Source organism: Leucoraja erinacea, chromosome 3 (assembly GCF_028641065.1).
Source record: "Leucoraja erinacea ecotype New England chromosome 3, Leri_hhj_1, whole genome shotgun sequence".
In the NCBI taxonomy this organism is placed as follows: Eukaryota; Metazoa; Chordata; class Chondrichthyes; order Rajiformes; family Rajidae; genus Leucoraja; species Leucoraja erinaceus.
Genome location: NC_073379.1, coordinates 4228126 through 4246311, shown reverse-complemented (window position 1 = coordinate 4246311; position 18186 = coordinate 4228126). Strand labels below are relative to the sequence as shown.

The 18186-nt window shown below is 39.4% G+C and overlaps 1 protein-coding gene across 1 annotated transcript in view; it reads right to left on the bottom strand.

The window, feature by feature from the left end:
• The window catches only part of scamp1 (secretory carrier membrane protein 1), a 52446-nt gene that overhangs the window by 11819 nt on the left and 22441 nt on the right, over positions 1-18186 (bottom strand). Inside the window, exons 2-7 of the mRNA XM_055631568.1 lie at positions 16069-16146; positions 10520-10618; positions 6760-6868; positions 5610-5738; positions 2248-2407; positions 604-705 (exon numbers count right to left, since the gene is read on the bottom strand). Coding sequence (XP_055487543.1) covers positions 604-705; positions 2248-2407; positions 5610-5738; positions 6760-6868; positions 10520-10618; positions 16069-16146 — 677 coding nt within the window. The remainder of the gene's footprint in view (positions 1-603; positions 706-2247; positions 2408-5609; positions 5739-6759; positions 6869-10519; positions 10619-16068; positions 16147-18186) is intronic.

Sequence of the window (18186 nt, the reverse complement as noted above, 5' to 3'; positions counted from 1 at the left end):
GAGGGGTAACATTATCACGCAAAGGGTGGTGGGTGTATGGCACAATCTGCCAGAAGAGGTAGCTGAAGCAGGGACTATCCCAACATTTAAGAAACAGTTAGACAGGTACATGGATAGGACAGGTTTGGAGAGATATACACCAAATCAGGCAGGTGGGACTAGAGTAGCGGGGACATGTTGACCGATGTGGGCAAGTTGGGCCGAAGGACCCGTTTCCACTCTGTATCATTCTCTGACTCATTATATAAAGAAGCAAAGGAAAAGGCACAGTTGGCCTGGGGGCATTGGGCCAAAGGAACCATTTGTGCTGCACAAATCAATGGGTCTATGAAATAATAATAATAATAATAATAATAATAATAATGTTTATTTATATAGCACTTTTCAACAAAATCAATTTGAACCAAATACAGAGATTGAATCACACAAACAAGTGAATAATTCTGTAGGCATGCATGCAGGTTTCCTCTGAAGTGAATTAACTTTCCTTATAAACATAATTTAATTCATCTGGCATATCACCCAACCAAGAACACAACGCTTCTCTAATTATTGAAAACAATCAGATGGTAATGCTATTAAAAGCCAGTGAGTAATACTTACCAGTTCCCCCACTGTGGAATTCCTACTGATTGTAGAACATGGACTGCAAACTGACATATGAATACGAAGAAGAATAGAAAGAAGCTGAAGGAACTGTCACTCCTGAAAATATAACGTACCTTAATTAAACCATGATCTCTGCAAACCTTGAATTTCTATATTTCTTGGTAGGGAAAGGCAAAGTAGCAAGATAAATCGGATAGAGGCAAAGAATAAAATGGACCGTGTTATTTCACATCAAGTCAACATACCGACATGAGTAATTAAAGGATAAATGGCATGACCCTTTTATACCAAATGATTTTAATGGGGAAAACAACAAAATAATGTAGAAGAGCAATTTGTAACATCTACGAGCCATGAAAAGTCATATCAAATGTCAAAGATCCGAGGAAGTGAATTCAAGTAATTGACAGGCTGTATTCGTGCAAGGCCAAATAGCGTAACATGCAGATTTATAAAAAGGTTGCAATTAAGCACAGGCAGTCTCTGGGTTACGCAAGGGTCCATTGCTGAGAATTGTCCGCAATTTCTGCTTGTCAGAAATGAACGATTTCAATTAGTTAATTAACACGAGCATATATTGTCTTCCCCTGTGTTGTTAAAATGGTACAGAATCACAATGTTCCTTGAAGTATCAATGGATGTTACTTTGCTTGATAAATTATTTTATGTATCAATAAAAGAGATTGCATTGTGAATTTCCAAAGCAAATCTCATTTTTGACCTTCTACTGTGAACCAGCAGCTAGCTGTCTTAAAGACAATGATATAACTGACTGGAGACACGAGGAACTGGAGATGCTCGTTTACAAAAAAAAGCCACAAAGTGCTGGAGTAACTCAGTGGGTCAGACAGCATCTCTGGAGAACATGGATAGGTTGGAACCTTCTTCAGACTAAATGTGGTGGGGGAGAGGAAGTTTAGTAGAAATTTAAGCAAAGCCTCCTTGATGGTGATAACTCAGGAATCAGCATTTATATAAAGGTGGTAATAGACAAATTTAAAAGGTCTATATGAAACATAAAATATCAAATAAAAATTGAACAGCACTAATAGGAATGTAACACATATGAACTCATACATGGTTGCAAGATGGTCAAAGCTGGGAACCAAATTCTCAGAATTATTTAACTTTAAGGAAGACGGGTGAGAAAGAGTAGGCAATGGAATACCTCTGCTAATAAGCATTGATGTATAATTGTGAAAGAGTATTTAGATTAGAATGTAATTTGCATATTGGTTAAAACAAAGAGAACAAAGCCAGAGGTAGTAATAGTGTGTAGACACCCCCACCCCCCCCCCCCCCCCCCCCCAACAGTAGCCATGCTGGAAGATGGTGTGTAAATCAGGAAATAACACGAGCTTGTAAAAAAAAGTACAATCAACTGAATTTACATGATTTATGAAATATTTGAATGTCATGTGCTTTAAACAGTATTTGAAGAAAATAATCAGATTAGCATTATTTCAGAAGACTTACTGGAGAGAAAAAAAAATCTCCAGAAAATATATTTGCGCGGTGCTGGGCTCTCTTGCAAACAATGAATAGAGTTCGACATTGGGCCCTTTAAATTGCTATGGATAAGCACCTGTCAATTTCATAGTATAAATGCAGCAATGTTAAAAACGTAAATTCACTAACCTGAAAGCCTTGTAGAGTGGTCTGTACCAACAAACAAACGAACAGGGGGTAAAAAGCAAGAACCAGAGAATGGACAGGCCAAAGTCCACGCCTCGATAGCTATCAACACAGAACCAGGCAAGGCAACCAAAAATATTTACCAGAAGAGTTACAGAATGAACTGCAGGATGAAAAGAAAAATGACTTAAAACAGAACTGTTTAAAAAGTACATAAAATAATGTTACTATAATAGAAATTAAACTTTGGTGTGATTTCTGATTGCAAAGATTAAAAGACCTCATATTTATCATATGATGTTAACAAAACCAAATTGCTTGCACTTCAGCATGCAACTTTTACCAAAATTCCATGGTATCCAATGCAAAGTTAAAAGCATTATTCAAAGGTCAACGTGCCAAGATCTGGCAAATGGAGTTAAATAAGAAAATATGAAAATGTACACTTTGGCAAGAAAAATGAAAGATCAGCATATTATCTAAATGCTGGGAGAGTACAGAACGCAGATCGTGGGGGTCTGGATGTCCTAGCACTTGATATACAAAATACTGGCTCACAGGTACAGCAAGTAATCAAGAAATCTAGCACAAATGCAGCCTCTACATCAATTGAAATCATTCAATGGAAAGATTGGGAATTAATTCTTAGAATACGAGGGGTCCGTCCAAAAGTTGATAAGAGGACGCTGTCCTTGAATATGGTGGTATATACTTTAAATGTTTTTAATCTTCTGCCCGACAAGAGAGGAGAGAAATATAGGTGGAGAAGGGAAGGCTCTTTTGTGTAATAGACTGGGCCGCGTTATTAACTTGCCAAACTAGTTGGATGCATCCGGATGCTTTCCGTGGTGCATCTGTAGAAATTGGTAAGGCTAATTGGAGACATGGCATATTTCCATAAATTTCTGAAGAGCATGAGGCGTTGGTGTGGTTTCTTTGCATTAGTGTCAGTGTGGTTGGACCAGACCAAATTGTTGATGATGTTTACACCAAAAAACTTGGAGTATTCAACCATCTCCACTGGAGCACCAGGAACGCAGACTCAGCACCCAACTTGTGGCTAGAAATACCTGCCCTAGTAGTTTGTTCAAAGGAACAATTCCAGGACTGTTTGTAGTCTGTAGACTGGGCAATGTTCAGGGATTCGGCAACGGACTTGAACGAATACGCCACAGTCGTTACAGACTTCATAAAGAAGAGTGTGGAGGACTGAAAAACCTTCTGAATGTTTCCCAATCAAAAGCCTTGGATGAACTTTGAGATCCGCACTCTTCTGAAGACCAGACACCGGGCATTCATGTCTGATGATACAGTGGTCTACAAGAAGTCCAGATACGACCTTGGTAAGGCCATCAAAAAGGCCAAAAGGGACTTCTGCTCCAAGCTGGAGGACAAGACAGATGTTCAGCAGCTGTGGCAGGGCCTGAATACAATCACCTCCTACAAGGCGAAATCAGGAGGTAGCTCGAATGTCAGCGAAACATCACTCCCTGACGAGCTCAATGCGTTTTACGCACGCTTTGATAGGGAGAACACTGATGTGCCTTCTCGAGCCCCCATTCGCTGTGATGGTATTTCAGTCAGTCACAGAGGTCGACATCAGAAAATCCTTCAGAGGGGTTAACCCTCGAAAAGCGCCTGGACCTGATGGTATACCCGATCGTGTTCTAAAAACCTATGTGGACCAACTGGCTGGAGTTTTTACGGACATTTTCAACCTCTCATTTCTGAGGTCTGAGGTTTCCACCTGCTTTAAAAGGGCATCAATTATTGGTTCGGCAACTTGAGCGCCCAGGAGCGGAAAAGACTACAAAACCATTGAGGGGATCTACCGCAGTCGCTGCCTCAAAAAGGCTGGCAGCATCATCAAGGACCCACTCCATCCTGGCCACACACTCATCTCCCCACTACCTTCAGGTAGAAGGTACAGCTGCAACGTCCAGGTTCAGAAATAGCTGCTTCCCCACAGCCATCAGGCTATTAAACTCAACTCAAACAAAACTCTGAACATCAATAGACCATTATCTGTTTATTTGCACTTATCTGTTTATTTTCCGTGTGTGTATATATTTATATAATGGTATATGGACACACTGATCTGTTCTGTATTCATGCCTACTATATTCTGTTGTGCTGAAGCAAAGCTAGAATGTCATTGTCCTATCTGGGACACATGACAATAAACTCTGGAATCTTGAATCTTTGCCAATTCCTTAATCCAGGAGTTTGGAGATGAGTTTGGATAGGATTATCGTGTTTAATGCAGAGCTATAGTCGATAAATAGAAGTCCGACGTAGATGTCTTTGTCATTTTGATGTTCTAAAGTTAAGTGTAGGCCCATGGAGATGGTGTCTGCCACTGACCTAAAGGGCGGCAGATGAATTGCAATGAATCAAGGCTGTCTGGAGGGCTAGAGTTGATATGCGTTAAGGCACGCTACTTTGTTTTGTTTCTCAACACACTGGTAGCAGTTCTGAGGTGCTTTACTAGGCTCATATCTTACAAGCCTCCTATTATGAGGAAAGAGTGGGGCGACTAGATTAGATTTAGAAAGGTTAACAGTGACTTGGAAGCAGTCAAGATCCCAAGAAGTATAAACAAGGTGTAAGCGGAGAGGATTTTTCAACTTGTGGGAAAATGTAAAAGAAAGGGATCACTCTTTAAAATATGGGAAATCCTTTGAAGACATAGGGAGGTGGAAACAGAGTCTGTGACTATTTTTAGAGGAAAAGTGGATACTCAATTAGCCAGGGGGTGAAAATTACAAGTATTCTGAAATGTGATTTAAAAATCAGGTAAGTCATGATCTTATTGAATGGCAGAGGAGGCCTGGGGGGTCAAATGGCATTCATCTGATTTTATTCTGCATGTTCACCAACAATTCCTAATGAATAGCACAGAGTCTATTTAATATTCCTCTTCAATTTAATTATCTTGATGCCTGACAACTGACAAGATCCAATTAGAAGGCATATTTGAAGCTAACCCCGTCATGATTTTATTGACATTTTTAGAGATATTGCAGAGTAATAAGGGGAGATTGGTTGAAAAGAGAAAAAAATCAACTTTATCTTTCTAACAGTTATTTAAATACTAATATATAAATAAATAGTAGATTTTCATTATTCGGCTGTTATCGTGCAATTTTGAGAGTGTTTTACAGTTGATCTGCAAATGCTTTAAAGTTGTAAATATTCAGTAGATTATAATCACAGTAAATTTACTGAGAACGTACCACACTGATAACAATGAGCCATGCAGTTAATTCAGAGCACTTCATGAAAATATAAAGTATTTTAAACACTGCAAACTGTGATATTATAAATATTAAACACTAATGAAGTAGACTGCAGAAATTACATACACATCCATAAGTAGTAGAGCATCTTGACTGTCTTTTGAAATTCAACAGGGATATCTACCGAGAGGTCTTGATAGAAACATGGCCCCACAGGACATCGTTCAGGAAGTGGAGGCCAATTGTTCTTCCGAGCTGAAAAGAGAGCAATTACTTCTTATGTCTACTTCTGTAGACCAACTGAAATCAGGAAAAATAAAACACAACCACTTCCATCTTGCTCCGCAATTAACATTTTCCATAGAGGGAAAAATAATAATGGAATCACAGAAAGCAAAAGTCATCTATTTGCCCAGTGGGGATCATTCTATATTCATTTATATGGCAAAACTTAACCGTCTCAAAATAAATTAAGATTTACTAAAGCCAGCAATATCCTACAATTTACTAAATCTGCAAGCACTGTTTTGGCCACCTTTATGAATATGATTGCTTTGGCGTTAAACCTGAGATCATTCAGATATTTTGTAGGTACAATTATGATTCTTGGGATGCCGTCTTAGATTCATAATTGGACAATAATTGGACAGAGAAAACCCACTAAAACTAAATGTTAATTATTATATTAATTGTGCTTCTTCCTTTCATGGATATTTAAATTCATTTTAACTGTGATAAAAGGGAACGTTTGTTGCTTTAGCACAGAAGAGAATGAAATTAAATTGCAGCTAATATAAACAATGCTTCAAAACTAACAATCCAAAAACAAATATTGCAAGATTTGATAACTCCCACCCTAATTTGTTAACTATGTTAGAGTCATAACAGCATGGAAGTAGATTAGTCGGCCCAATTTGCCCATGCTGACCAAGATGCCTCATCTACATTAATCGCACCTAGCCGCGTTTGGCCCATATATCCCTCTAAATCTTCCCTACCCATGTACCTGTACCTGTCTTTTGTGTTGCTGACTCAACTAACTCCTATGGCAGTTCGTTGCATATACCCACCACTCTCCCAGTGAAAATGTTGACCCTAAGGTTCCTATTAAATCTTTCCCCTCTCACCATAAACCCAAGTCCTTTGGTTCCTGATTCCCTTGTTCTGGGGAAAAGGCTCTGTCCACTCGCCTCATGACTTTATGCAGCTAACAAAGTCAAATCAAGCAAGGCAAAACAACTCATTCCTAAATGCAATGGAAAATGTGACAACATACGATCATAGCTGAGATTTTTCATCTCCCGTTCCCGCCGATCAAGTTCTGCTGCTTTTAGCTCTAGTTCTTCCTGGCGTCTCAACAATTCCGCCTGGGCTGCAGCGGTTTCCTAAATAAAAGAACATGCAAGCTCACTTTGCCAGTTTTATAAAGTAAAAATGACAGTAAGATTAATAACCATTCAACAGTTTAATAGGTTGCACTTAAATTTTGTGACCGTTTTGTGAAAAGATATAACTATCTGATTTATGTATCAAAAAGGGATAATATAAGGAGAAGCCTATTGCAGGTACAGCAACAATACTCCGAAAATACCTCTACAATGAGGAACATTTTAAGAGGGAAAGAGAAGCAGGTGGGCTTGGAAAAAAAAATAGATAGGAATATAATAGAATGCCTTTTATTGTCATTCAAACAGCTTGGTTTGAACAAAATTGCATTTCTACAGTCATGATATTACAAAAAAAACCCAAGACCCACACTAAACACAATTTATACATATATCCAACACAGTGAATCTCCAACACCTCCTCACTGTGATGGAAGGCAAAAGTCTCATCTCTTCCCTTTGTTCTTCTCCCGGGGCCCAGCTATCCAACTGCAACGTCGAGGCTGGGGCTCCCGATGCTATAGCCCCCGGCAGCGATGGTAAGTCTCACGGCCGTTAAGCTGCGCCGGGCGATGTTAGGCCCCGTTCCTAGTCATTGAAACCCCGCGATTCAAGCGGGAGAAGTTGCCGTTGCGGGAGCTCCGAAAAGCGGTCTCCCACCAGGGACCTACGATCTCTCGATGTTCCTGTCCACTGGGCCTGCGGCCGGAGCCTCTGAAGCTGCGAAGTCGGGTTGCAGCCGCGCGCCACCACAGCTCTTCCCGTTCCAAAATCGTCCAGCTCCGCGATGGCAAGTCCACAGGCTCCGCGACTGGAGCCCTCAGGTTGGAGGCCGCCGCCGGCTCCACGATGTTAGGCCCAATGACACCGGAGACCGTCAGGGAAAAAGTGAGGTCCCCTTACAGGGAAGAGATCAAACGGTTTCACCCCCCCCCCCCCCCCCCCCCCCCCCCCCCCCCCCCCACATATACACAACTAAAAAATAATAAAAACTAGAATCAACACATACATTTAACGAGACCATTGTAAAAAAAAAAGACTGACTGCAGTCGAGCCGCTGCCGTTAGGCGTTGCCACACCACGGAAAATGAAAAACATTCAGCAGATAAAGGATGGCCACCAATGTAGACAAATATATTGGTGTTTCCGTAAATAAGGGAACCAACCTGTGACATGGGTGGCCTCATTTGAAAGTTATTAAATCATAATGAAATACCACAGTATAAAAAATGGGCCTACCTATGATTCTTTTGAGCTCATTTGTGATCAAAATGGACCAAAATGTAAAACTTTCAAAATTGGAAGGAAAAAAAAAATGAGAAAAGAAAAATTATTTATAAGGCATATAAAATATATGGGGACACTTACTGATTTCTAAGCTGCCTTACAAAATGTAAGCAGCTAACCCACCACGAGGCCCGAAGTTTCCGCCAGGGTCATTATAATCTTGTAGTTTTAATTTTAATTTTTAAATCACGACGAACGCAAAAAAGCACCCCGTTATAGCGCTATAAAAGCATTCACGACATTACTCAATGGGGAGACGGATGAACGACGACAACGAAAACAACAGTATAGACATTGCTAAAATAGGTGAGCAAACTAGATTTTTATTTCATGATTTTAAGTTCTATTCATTATTGTATTTCAATGGAAAGCTTAAACATAAAATATAAACAATAAAAAAAGGAACAACATAAAAACGTTTACTCTGCTTTTAATTCGCACATTTAACACGTGACCAAATGGACACTGCTACTCAAGTTCTGCTGCAAAAATTTGGGGCATCAGAAAACCATCTTATCGGGTGATAAATGATAAAAAAAATATAAGCATAATCAGAATTAGGCTTATATAGTTATTTAATTGCAAAATTAATGCAATCTTTCTGGTATAGATTAGCCTAATGATTTGATGAAAACACAGGGACATTTTTCCTTGTAAAAACAGATTTATTTATTTTTGTTTCATCTCATTATTTTGGCTATACACCATGATCTATCTATATACTATTAAAAGTCTTGTCTTGTTTGTCTGCCTGTCTATGATCTCAGGAGCTACGCCAAAACGGTACACAATAGCGCAAAAGATTTTTGCAGAATCTTACTTAGCTTTTTCCCGTGGTCGTTCGTCTCAAGTTACTTCATCTTTTAATGTTATGTTTCACGTTATTCATATTTCAAGGTTTAAAAAAGCCAACTTTAACAACGTTTTTACTGTTAAAATCCTTCCTGCTAGCTTCCAACAAACTTCGGTACAAAGTTGCAATACAGGAACACTCTGTGCTTCCACCAACCTGAATGGGATATCACAGTCCTCCACCTGACATTTGCAACAATGTTGACATCATACAACACTAAAAGCCTTGTCCCATTGCACGAGTTCATTCAAAGAGTTCTCCCGAGTTTGTCCTGATTCGAACTCGGAGATTTATGGTAATGGCCACTCGTCGGTACTCGGGGCTCTCATGGACATTTTTCAACATGTTGAAAAATCTTCGCGAGTCTTCCCGAGCTTACCTGCCGTTAGCGAGTCTTCCCGAGTACCTGCCGTTAGCGAGTGTTCCCGAGTACCTGCCGTTAGCGTTACGAGCCACTAAGAGACAGCCCGAGCTCCGATGTACCCGCTACGTTCATTCTCCGTGCTTACCACGAGTTTGATTTTTTTTTTTTTAACTCGGGAGAGCTCTTGAATGAACTCGCATCGTGGGACAGGGCCATTACTCCAGCTCCTGGCAGGACAGGAGGGGGAGGGCGAATTGGTATTGCAATTGGAATTTTTTTTCAAGTCCAGTGCTGGGAGAGGAAGAGGAGTGCTGGAATCTTACTTCGGGAACGGGTTGAGTTGGGGGACCACGCCTCCTGTGGGGGCTATGGGTTAGTGGTGCAATATTGCGTTGGGGAACGGGTTGCATTGGGGTACTAGGCCTCCCGTGTGACAGGGGTCCAACGGGTCCCAGTTAGTCTAGTACTACTTAAAATACAGGATATGAAACAATGGGAATATTACATAAAAAAACAGGAAAATAACCTGGAACTTTAGAGTCTTTCAGTTTCACTACTGAGTGCTGTATTAATGGAAACACCCATGTAGGAATGACCAGAAGGCAATAAATTAAAGGAGTATAGATATTTAAAGTTAGGGGCCACAAGACGTTAAAAAGTTAAAAATCAAACTTTGGCTTAAATTCGATCCAATACAGGTAAGCATGTAAAGAGCTGGTGGGTACATGGGACACAGTTCAAATTAGGATGCAGCTAATAAAGATTTTGTTCAAGAAAGAAATGGCCTAAAGGGGCTAGATTGTAACATGTGTCTGAAGCGACCAGAAATTACTTTTTAATTTTCTCCTCATCCAGAATGATAGAAAGAACTCAAAAGATATGCATCAATTACTCAAGATACCAGCTTTTGTATCAAATGTCATATATTTGAAATTACTGAGAGTTTATATAATTTCTTCTGAATTCATGTTGAATATTTTACAAAACAAATGTAGGGTGTGGTAACACTAAAACAAAAGAAAATTGTCCACTCCCACGGCTTCAAAAAGCACTACATACTCAGGATTCTTTCTCGAGAAAGCATTCAAGCTCTACTTCACCACAAATTCCCATGAAAATTTGAAGACACTAATGACTTTCAACTTGCCTGTGTATGTGGAGCATATGTGGGAGGCTCCTCTGTAGGTTTCATAATAGCTGGCTGTGTACTGGGCATTGGAGGCTTTTCAACATTCCCTGGCGGTGCCTGTAAAAGAAAATAATTGATCAGACAAGAATTTAATTTGATAGAATGAGCAGCTAAATCCAGTTGCATGGTCATGATATAAATATCAATAACGTTGCCATCTGAAGGCCTTCAAATCTTGATGGAGTACAGGGGGCACTGGAGAATAATCATAGGTGCAGGGCATTTGAAGAATGTAGAATCAAGGAACTGCAGATGCTGGTTTACAAAATAGACTCAATGTGTTAAGAGTAACTCAGCGAGAATGCAGATAGGTGATGTTTTAGGTCGGGTCTTTAATTAGTAAATAAGTGTACTCATAAAGGTCAAGCGAGAACTGAACTAGGGTACCATGATGGTGCAGCAAGTAGTGCTGCTGCCTCACAGTTGCAGGTTAGAGCCTGACTTGGGATGACGTATGCATGGGGTCTGCATTGATGTGTTTGGGATTTCAGGTGCCCTGGTTCCCTCCCACATCCCAAACAAACCATAATAGGTTAATCTGGTTCCTGCAAATTAGCTTCCTGTGATCGTTTAGGTTTATTTTTGTCACGTGTACAGAGGTAACATTAAAAGCTTTTTTGCATGTTGTCCAATCAAATCAGGTAATACTACATGTAAATACAAACAAGTCAAATTCATGTACAATCTGTAACTCAAATTTAAGTTGCAAAATGAACTAAAAGAAAGTTGATGGGCATGAGGGAAAGAATTAGATGCAGAGTTGAGGGGGAACGAGACTTATTGTTCGGCTGGGAATGGCCAATGACTGAAATGGCCTCCTTCTGTGCTGTAACAAGTTAAAGACGTTAGAGTCTTTAAGAAAGCAAAGAAATCTTTAAGAATCTTTAAGAAAGCAAACTCAATACAAGCATTTATTTCAAAAGGGCTTGATTACAAAAACAGGCAAGAAATGCTGAGGCTCTATAAGACGCTGATGAGGCTGCGTTTGGAATATTGTGCGCACTTTTTGAGTACCAGATCTGAGGAAGGATGTGCTGGCTCTGAAGAGGGTCCAGAGGAAGTTTACAAGAATGATCCCAGGAATTAATAGGTTAACCTAGGATGAGCGTTTGTCGGCACTGGCCCTATACTCGTTGGAGTATAGAAGAATGAGAGGGGACTTCATTGAAATGTACAGAATAGTGAAAGGCTTGGATAGAGTGGATGTGGAGAGGATGTTTCCACTAGTGGGAGAGGCTAGGACTAGAGGTCATTGCCTCAGAATTAAAAGACGTTATTTTAGGAAGGAGATGAGGAGACATTTATTTAATCAGAGGGTGGTGAATCTGTAGAATTCTTTGCCACAGAAGGCTGTGGAGGCCAAGTCCATGAATATTTAGTTAAGGCAGAGATAGATTTTTGATTAGTACAGGTTTCAGAAGTTATGGGGAGAAGGCAGGTGAAAGGGGTTAGGAGGGAGGGATAGATCCGGCCGTGATTGAATGGCGGAGTAGACTTGATGGGCCGAATGGCCTAATTCTACTCTTATCCTTTATGACCTTGTGACTTGTGTTACATAAATAGAAGTCATACTGTTGCTTGTTGGCTCATGAATGATCTTTGATTTTATAACTACCTAAGAAAATGCTGCAAAACTGAAGATACGGCTCTTTGTTAAAGTGAGATTGCTATGTAGTAATCAACTAATGAAAAAACATGCCAATTTGTTACTTGGAAAGCTTGCAAACAGAAACTAAAATATGGCCAGAACAACATTATATGGTTGTTGAAATCAGCACATGATCAGGAGATTAAAGGAGCAAAGGAAGTAATGGCATGGACAGGACACCCAAAATCAGAAACCACTGAACAGAGATTGGGTCAGTGGCAACCTATTAAATGTCATCAACATGTTCTCTGTTTTCCAATTAAGACAAAGTATTCAGTAAGAAAAATAATGGTAAACTATGGGAAAACTACCCGAGGCACTGACAGGGATGGAGTGAGAACAAAATATTAAGTGGTAGTTACATATTTTACCTGCAAGAGTCAATGGGTCAAGTGGACATTGTGAAGGACTATTTATGGATATTGATTGAGTGGCCTTTATCCGAAGATTAAAGGATAACACTAAACGTGTGGAAGATTCTTACAGTCTTAAGGACTGCCTAGAAAAGCAAATGGGGACAGATTGAAGACAAAGTCACCTTGGTATCTCAGGAGCCTGAGCCCAAAGATATACCTACACATTAATTAATACCTATGGTTAGGTACAGAAAAAAAATTGTACTTAAACTCTTAATCTTTTACACAAGATAGTGCTTAATACTTGTCTTCCCTTGTCCAAGAATCATTCCAGTCCTATTATCACTATTATTCGTCTACTCCTCACCTCTATGTATCGGTGCGAAAGGTTCATTTCTCAAAATGAAATAGCATCGGAACACTTATGCCAAGTACACTTAACAACTCGGTGGCAGAAAATACCATGTTAATATGGACTTGGGGACAAAGTCCACAACTCTCTGAAAGTGGCAACACAAGTAGATTGAGAGGTAAAGAAGACATGCGGTATGATTGCCGTCATAGGTTGGGGCAATAGGTATGAGTCAGGAAGTCATGATGCAGCTTTATAAGACTTTGGTTAGGCTGCATTTGGAATTTTGTGTGCAGTTCTGGTAGCCCCATTACAGGAAGGATGTGGAGGCTTTGGTTAACCCGTATGATGTCTGGATTAGGGGGTGTTAGCTACAGGGAGATTGTTTTCTCTGCAATGTTGGAGGTTGTGGGGAGACCTAATAAAAGTACATACAATTATGGTAGGCATACATCGGGTAGACAGTCGGAATTTTTTTCCCGGGATAGAAAAATCAAATACTAAGGTGAGAGGGGCAAAGTTTAAAGGAGATGGGCAGGGCAAGTGAGCGCCTTTAAGAAACATTTGGATAGGTATATGGATATTCAGAAAATGCAGATATATGAATTATGTGCAGGTAGATAAGTGATGGTCATGGCATCATGTTCAGCACAGACAATGCGGGCTGAAGGGCCTGTTCTTGTGCTGAACTGTTCCGTGTTCACAAGACAGCTTTCATTTAGTTTCAAGCTTTCTCTGAAACACTAAAACTGTCAAGTAAGGCACGAAGGATTAAAATATGCATTGATGTTAAATTTTCTTCCAACATGGATCTAATCAAAGGTAAGGAACAAAGTAAACTTCTAGAGCTCCATGCTGGGCATTCAGCAAGATGGCCATTGTCATAGCATGTCAATGGTGATGATGGTGGTGAGAGGTGTTGGGGAAGTTTACTTTGGCTCCTTTGTCCTGGATAATCTCAGGCTGCTCAAGGTGTTATTAGAAATAGTCAACATAAATCCAAATATCACCCAGGTTTTGCTAAATGTGAACATGGATTGGCTATGATGATGCAAATGAATGCAATGTTCAGTTGAATTTGCAAACATCCTTGTATACAGATATTTCTATAGTTCTGGTTACAGGAAATCAAACTGAATTACTAATTTTTCCCTCCCTTTACAAGATTTGGTCAATTTCAGATTTTCATCTATAATATATTGCTGCTGGCATCTAAGAGGAAATGTAATTGATGAAGCAGTTGAAGATAGATGGTATTAGGACAATGCTCTGAAGAAATTCTACAATTATGTCCTGCAGCCAAGAGGATAGTCCTCCAGCAATCACAGCCATCTTCCTTTGTGCAAGATCCAATTCTAGTCACTAGAGTTTTCCTTGATCAGTCCTTGGATCAAATGTTGGGTGAATGTCAAAAGTAGTCATTCACTTGACTAGAATTATTTTTTCATTCTACGAGTATGATAAATTTATTCAGCTGCTTGAAGCAATTACAGAGCAGCTCTATCGATTTTGGAGCCACTATCAAAAACATGAATGAGAATTGAACATTAATGAGAATGTCAATTGAAAGTGCTTTTATTGCATCTGGTCTTTAGGAGGATTGAAATTCATGCTATATTATTTTTAATTGTGGTTTATACATTTGAGTTGCTTTCTTAGCCTTTTCAGAAAGCAAACACATTGCTACAGGTGTGAATTAAAGATAGCAGATCAGGTAAATAACACAATAGATTTCGAAAGAACAATAACTTAAGTAATTCAAGTATACATGAATAAATATGCTCTCAGGTACATCTATACTTGCATTTGAAAGCAGGATAGATTTTGGATGTTATTTAAAAACTGGACTAAATAATTTATGTTTGAAAGTTAATGAATGGATGGTTAAGAAAACAGTTGAAAAGGTTATGCTAAATGAGGAAAAAAATTCAACCTTCAGTCCTCAGGTGGGGTACGATTCCGAACTCCAGGCACACCAAGTAACATGTATTCAGCGAGTATTCCCAGAAAAATATAAGAAATTTAAATGTAATAGGTTAGGGTTTTCTCCTTATGGTGGTAAATATTATGGGGAGATTTAATGAGTGTTTGGTTTTAGAAATTAAGTGATGAGAAAAAGGTATCCAGTGGCAGAGCTTGGATACAGATCACAGCAACTTGCAGTTTTTGACAATATGGTATCGATTACCCTAAAAGAGTGGTAGAAGCAGAATAATTATACAAACAAAATACTGCAGCACTGGAAAGGGAATGGAGTGGAAACAAGTGCAAGTGTATGGTTTATTTTTTATTTTTTAAGTGTATCACATGCTATGGCTTTTGTAGTACATACACTATTGTAGTAGAATGTGGCATGGTTGAGAGATTACATTCTCTAACAAAAAGGAAATTATATTGATAGCTCACCACCATTATTTACCTTAGTAAGTAACAACATTCAAGAGCCAAAATGGATTAAAGTTGGCAAAAGTTCAAAGCTTATGGCGAGGAAAACAAATCAATCATGAATTACTGATCTTCTACATTAGATCCAACCGCTGAATTTAGACTAATGAAAAAACAAAGGATTTGAATGCAATTACTTTTTATCTTAACTCCAACTCTAATACACTCGGATTGTAGTTGGTGTGTTGTACAGATTAACCACACCTCCTGGTGGGTGCCTGGAACACACCGTCAGGGGTGGTGGTGGAAGCAGATAGGAAAGTAGCATTTAAGCTTTTGGATAGGCACATGGATATGCAGGGAATGGAAATATATGGATGATGTGCAAGCAGTTAAGTGGTGGTCTTAGCATCATGATCTATGTAGGAATGTGGGTTTAATCTGTCTTTTACAGAAAAAAGCAATCTGATAAAGAAACACATATGGTAAAAATTGAACATTTGACAAGTATCCTTAAATGCCCCAATCAAAGTCGTGTCATCGTTTATACATATTACGACTAGCCATTTATATCGAACCCAGTGAATTCATGATATGCAATGCCTTTAGTCGATTAGCCTTTAGACACTCGGATAGCTCTATGATTAGATCTGATCTCTGCAACATAACAATTTGTCTTCAATTTAATTCCTCTCATGTAAGATCATGTTTAATAGTTGTGCTATCAACCTTAGAGACACATAAAAACAATTTGAAGTTTTCATACTTTTCGCCCATCTGTGAAAGGATTGTATTCCTCCAATGCTGGTGGTGGATTTCTTGTCACTTGTGTAACAGATGGATCCTAGGGTGGAAAGCAACAATAATTCATAGCAGTTTTTTTTAAATATTTAAGCACAAAATCACTGACACAACTCTGCCCAAATTATAGGATACCTTCCTTCAAATGCTATCCGTTCTTTATACACAACTGGATTTAAATGACTACATATACCTAATGCTAGAAATTAGCGAGAATAAGTGGTCTGCCTTTTGTTTAAGGAACTGGAATAACAATCACGCGAACACGGAACGGTGTGCAAGAACTAACAAGAAGCTGGGGTACAGTGGATTTATAGGGAGAAAGAAGAGGTGGAAAGGGAATGCAAAGCAATTGTATATGAAAAATTAAAAAAGATAAATTAAGAGAATGGACTTTCTATTTAGTATGACCATTTCAGATAACCAATTTAAAAATAATCCAGAATGGCAGCATGACTGGAACACAGTCCAACAGTAATGCACACGGCTGGTGTGAATGTCAGCCATGGTTGAGTGATCACAAGCCAGAGGTTTAGGATACACTCCAGAGATCCAAATAAATAATGTAGAATAAATGTCCATAGGTTTTACACAAACCTTTCCAGAGATGTACACAAATAAAAATGACTTAGTTTCAGTGCACAAGCTTTAGCATTTGGACCCCTTTCAACAAGTTTGGTTTTCCAATCTTTGCTCCCTTTGACATCCCTCCTTCTAATTGCTCAAGCTTCAACTTTAACCCATTCTCTTCCATCCAGTGTTTTTGGATAATTTTGTGGAGACATCTTTCCAAAATTTGGGATGTCTGCTGTAGGGTGCCTAGGCCTTGATAGCATGTAGGAGGGTGGGTGTTCACTGTTGCCAATAGGCTGCACGTTTTATGCCCAATACAAAGTCTTCAAGCATCCTTGACCTCATTCGTCCAAAGGGGCTAGTGCATCAATGGGGAAATTCATCATCAATGCCTGCCTTTGCTGAATGTTGAGCTATTATGACCAGCCTACTCTCCATCATTGACACAGTTGGGATAGTGATTGCACAACATGCAAAAAAAAGTATAATTGAACTAATAACAGTTATTTTCTACCAGGTCTGAAGAAGGGTCTCGACCCAAAACATCACCCATTCGTTCTCTCCAGAGATGCTGCCTGTCCCGCCAAGTTACTCCAGCTTTGTGTGTCTATCTTTGGTTTAAACCAGCATCTGCAGTTCCTTCATGCACATTATTTTCTACCAGGACCACTTTGTTCTGGACCAATTGGGAACAGTTGAGGACAACAAAAGAAATTCTTGTAAAACTGAATGAGAACTGGGGGAAGTTCCTTATTGATAAGAATTTCTACCTACAACCATTAAGAAGAATAACTGCATTTAACAGAATGCAATCTCGGCCCAAGGTGGGTGGTGCAATAGCTCAGAGGCCAAATAATCCCTTGCATGTTCAGAAGTTGGGAAATCCGACGATCATGATGTTTGCTACTCAGGTCTTACCATCTCAGGTCAAGAGGCTGTTTGTGTTTCAATGCAGCTCGGTTAGAAAATAAATTCAGGATTGGCCTCGCAGGTACAAAATAACATTTATGCCATGTTGTGAGCAGTGATTTCACCAAAATAATGGTTACGTGGGCACTTGATCTTCAGCGTAGCTTTAGGTAGCATCGGTGGGGATGAAGGAGCTGTTTCTGTATCCGACGACTCCATGATAATTCAACATCACATTTCCCGTCAACATCACCAGGCCAATAAATGTAATAGGAGCAGCCACAAAAAATCTCCAAAGCCTTTGTGCCATCCACAAGGCATAAACCAGGAATTAAGTGGAATCTTTCATAGACAAGCAACTTAACACCAAGATCCAAGCAGCTTGACACTAAGCTGGGCGAATGAGTTTGCCTAGCACCTCAATCAGCACTCGAAGTACTTGTTCCCTTTGCCACCTGCGCATTAATGCTGCAACATGCAGTCCAGCACTTTGTCGGAACAGTACCTTGTGTCTCTCTAGTAGCTTTTCTGTTCAATTAGTACCACATGCAAGTTTTCTTTCAAGGCGCATATCATTCTAACTAGAAAATCTACTGAAATG